This window comes from Lepidochelys kempii, chromosome 5, assembly GCF_965140265.1.
Source record: "Lepidochelys kempii isolate rLepKem1 chromosome 5, rLepKem1.hap2, whole genome shotgun sequence".
NCBI lineage: Eukaryota > Metazoa > Chordata > Testudines > Cheloniidae > Lepidochelys > Lepidochelys kempii.
The window spans coordinates 113,580,430-113,584,457 of record NC_133260.1 but is presented as its reverse complement, the minus strand read 5'-3'; the positions used below and the strand labels follow the sequence as shown (position 1 = coordinate 113,584,457).

Genomic DNA, 4,028 nt, shown 5'->3' with positions numbered 1-4,028 from the left:
AAAGAAAGAAAAGGAAATGTGGTAAAAGAACTAGAAAACAGAAAGAAGAACAGAAAGAAAAATTCTGAAACCTTCAGGAAAATCTCGTAAACAGAAAATGATCAAAGAAACATTCTCCAACCAAATACTTAAATTCAGAGACAAAAAGGAAAGTCACAGCAGTCTACGTAGGACCCTCAACGAACTCCAGGCTCAAGGTTCCACACAAAGCAAAGGAGCGTATACACATCATCATGACCACCAGGTTTTTGCTGCACATTTGCCTCATACTGCTCTTCTCCACTGAAATCTCATCTCGGCTCTGTACCATGCTTCACTTCCAGCAGAACAAAGTGAACAAAGAGAGCTTAGAGCTTCTGCAGAAAAGGAGCGGAATTTTCCCCTCACAATGCATAAATGAAAGGGCAGCTTTCAAGCCCACCCAGGATATTGTCCAACTTTCAGTGGCCCAGAAGGAGAATGCCAAGGTGGTAATTCAAGAGATCCTCCAAGAGATCTTCAACATCTTTAGCAAAAACCTCACCCAAAGTGCCTGGGATGCCACTTCCATAGTCAGGTTCCAAAATGGCCTTTACGAGCAAATTCAGCGGCTGGAGGCATGTTTGAGAGCACAGATGGAGAAGGAATTAACCAACCCGGAAAGTAAGGACCTCCAGATCATCAGTCGGAGTGTGAAACAATACTTTCAGGGGATAGATGCTTTCCTGAAAGAAAAGCAATATAGCCTGTGTGCCTGGGAGATCATTCGCATGGAAATACCCAGATGTTTTGTACTGATTGACAAACTCATTCGACGGCTGAGTAACTAAGGTACAGTACAAATCTTTTCCTTGGAGTAAATGAATTAAATATTAGTGTCAATTATACAGTTGAACAGAGATAGCGGATATCTTATAACTCTGCTTACATAGGGCCTGATCCTTCTTCTACAGGGTCAGTGGCCAAATCGCAACTGATTTCCTTGGCAGCAGCTTTAGGCTCTTCCTGTTCGGTCCTGGAAATGGATTTGCAATTACAGGGATTTATTTTTTCAACTGTCATTTTGGTTTGCGATTCTTCATAATCTCCCACATATCAGGTGATGTTATGTATTGCATAATTGGCAGACCATGCAACAAAGTACATATATTTGGAATCCTTAGCCACCTCACCAGTACTTTGGTCATCAAATAATGATACCCCCAAAGTACTCTGACTTCTATACATGTAGTATGTTTCTATTATGAGCATGGTTGCTATTTATTAATCTGTCCTCATCCTATACCACAGCTTGAGAAGTTTCCTAGAGACATTTATAAGAAATATGAACATAGCGTAAGACTCGTAAGATTATGAGGTGCAGAAAAGATTGACATTCATAAATTTTCTATTGTATTTGTTTCTTTGTGTTTCAACCAAATCTCATTTCACTCCAGCTGAGGTTGCAGCGACTACAGAGGTTAAAACAGTTGGACGAAATTGTACTGTGCGGTGGATTCCCTCCTCTCTACTGATCCTTCCCACAGTGATGTCTAAGACTTCTAAGACTCCATACTACTTGACCTTGTATTGTGCAATACACTCACTCAAAATTTAAATTGTAAATGAAGGATATCGATGCAAAAAAGTTACAAGAAAATTAAGAAAGGGTTAGACCTTAAACATTGTTGACATTATGTGTTTGCTCTATTGTTCAATTCTTCTCTGATCAAATCTCATCTCTGAACCGTAACATGCAGCTTAACCACAGTACAACAGCATAACAAATGTGAACTGGAAAAACTTTCCAACAAAAAAGATGTGCATAATTTTCCACTAATGTCGAAACGAAGGGAGACGTTTCAGGTGGCTCCAAGAGGTTTTCAGGCCTCGAGTGTCCCTGAAGGGGAATGCCAAAGTGGCAATCCAGAAAATCTTCCAATATATTTCCTGCCTCTTGGCAAGAATCTCTCCGAAACAACCTGAGGTGGGAATTCCATTCAGAGATTCCTGCACAGACTCATCAGCAAGTTGGACATCTGGAGACATTTGGCTGCAGCGATGGAAAACGGGACTCTCTGACCAGGAAGAAAGGACCAACAGTTTCCCAGGATGAACATGAAGAGATAACAATTCTTTCATAAAAGACAAGCAGTTCAGCCTCTCTGCTAGCAGGAGAATCCATGCGGAATTATGGGGTTTTCAAATGTCGGACAAACTCACAAAAAAGTTTAGAAATTTAAATATCAACATTTTTAGAAGTACTAACAGAAATCAAGTAATAATTTTTAAATGATTTAAAATCTGATGCAGTGGAATTTTAAATGATGTTGTTACTATATCTTCTGAAAATATTTTCAGATCCATTTACGATATTTGTAACAGGGCATTTATGTCAATCTATTATTTATTTATTGTTCTTATTTATGTATTTATCATAGATATTTGTTACTTACCAATAAATAATTATTTTATATAAAATGGCAACCTATACCAGTAATGATTTGAATAAAATACCGATTGAACCAAAAAGAAAGAAAAGGAGAATAAAAAAACCCCTGTAATTGTCCAGCCTGAAAACCCCAATTCCAGAGAGTACTTATGCATGAGACTAACTTAAAGTAGGTGAGCCATCCTGCTCATGTTAGTGCTTCCAGTTCGGAACATGCTTCAATACATTGATGAATCAGTGTCCCAATTCGCACTAATTCCATTTTAAAAATAATCATTACAGAACGATAATTAGCCTTTCCATTCAAACAGACCACACACCACACCTGAATTCTCCCACCTTTTACCATTCTACTTTTTACCAGGTTACTTGTCCCCCAAAAAACTTGTCAATTTGGGTGTTTGGAGTAGTAGGCAGTTGTGTTGGAAGAGGCTAGATTGGTGCCCTTTCCTCCACTAAGTAAGAGTGCACGCACCCCTTAACACACCAATTACATGTGAATAATGAGAGCAGGAATGGGGCATTCTGTATTAGAATTATCAAAGTTTCTCTTTGTCACCTCGAAAACACATTTCCCCACTGGGTGGAATGCGTCAGTCAGTTACTGCCCACGAAAACTATGGAATTCTTCTGAAAAAGTCTAACAGACCCAAACCCATTCAGCTCTGGGGGAAAACTATTCCCCTTCATTCCATCACACTTTTAATAAAAGAAGGGGAATGCTGAATGCAATGTTCAGCTGAGCTCTGACAATATCACCCGAATCATAAGGAGCAGCCATGCCTGTGGGAAAGCCCAGCTCACACTTCTTAAAAGACAGGAAAAAAATGTTAATTTCTCTCTCTGAGATTCTCCCACATGCTTCCACTCAGGGGCAGGAAGAAGGAGGGGTGGGTTCGTCCGTAGACTTCCTCATGGAAGTGGCTGTTGTTCCATCTCCACACTCAGCAGATTCTATGGTTTCTGCACTGATCAAAAAGGTCTCTCCAGACACAGAGATCTGCAGCATCTCTCTCGCTCTGGTCCCATTAGATTCTCTGCCCCCGTCTTTTCAGTGCCAAGTAGTATTTCCCAGGGCTGCTCCAGGCTGCATGCAGTTGCCCCAGACAACCTTTTAAAGTGTCATTTTTGGGCAGCTGGGATTAGGGTGACCAGATGTCCCGATTTTATCGGGACAGTCCCCATATTTGGAACTTGGTCGTATCTAGGTGCCTATTACCCCTCACTCCCTGCCGCCATTTTTCACACTTGCTGTCTGGTCACCCTAGCTGGGATATCAGCTGGGAAGTCTCTGAAGCTTGGCTTGGGCTTCCTCAGCGAGGGGAAATATACAACCCGTGCCTGGATGGTGTGGTGCTCTGTCACTCTCTACTGGCACCTGAACCATTTAGAGATTGAGGAGTCTGCTACAACCCTGGCTTAAGAGGCATTATCACATGTTCACACAGTCAAGGCTCATGCACTAAGGTTCAAATGTCCAAGGTTCAATCCTGCCTGCTGACAACTTCAGCCTGTTGGCGTTACAAGGGGGGGCTCATCCAACATGTCAACTGGGAAGTCTTTGAAGCTCAGAATGTGCTTTAACATGTCCTCTCCCAGAAATATACCCAGAGGTGTT

The 4,028-nt window shown here is 41.3% G+C and overlaps 1 protein-coding gene across 1 annotated transcript; it reads left to right on the top strand.

The window, feature by feature from the left end:
- The first annotated feature begins 233 nt into the window (after positions 1–233).
- LOC140912113 (interferon beta-like) lies at positions 234–809 on the top strand. The gene has a single exon (XM_073346274.1). The coding sequence runs from the start codon at positions 234–236 to the stop codon at positions 807–809; it is 576 nt and encodes a 191-aa protein (XP_073202375.1).
- Positions 810–4,028: the final 3,219 nt, after the last annotated feature.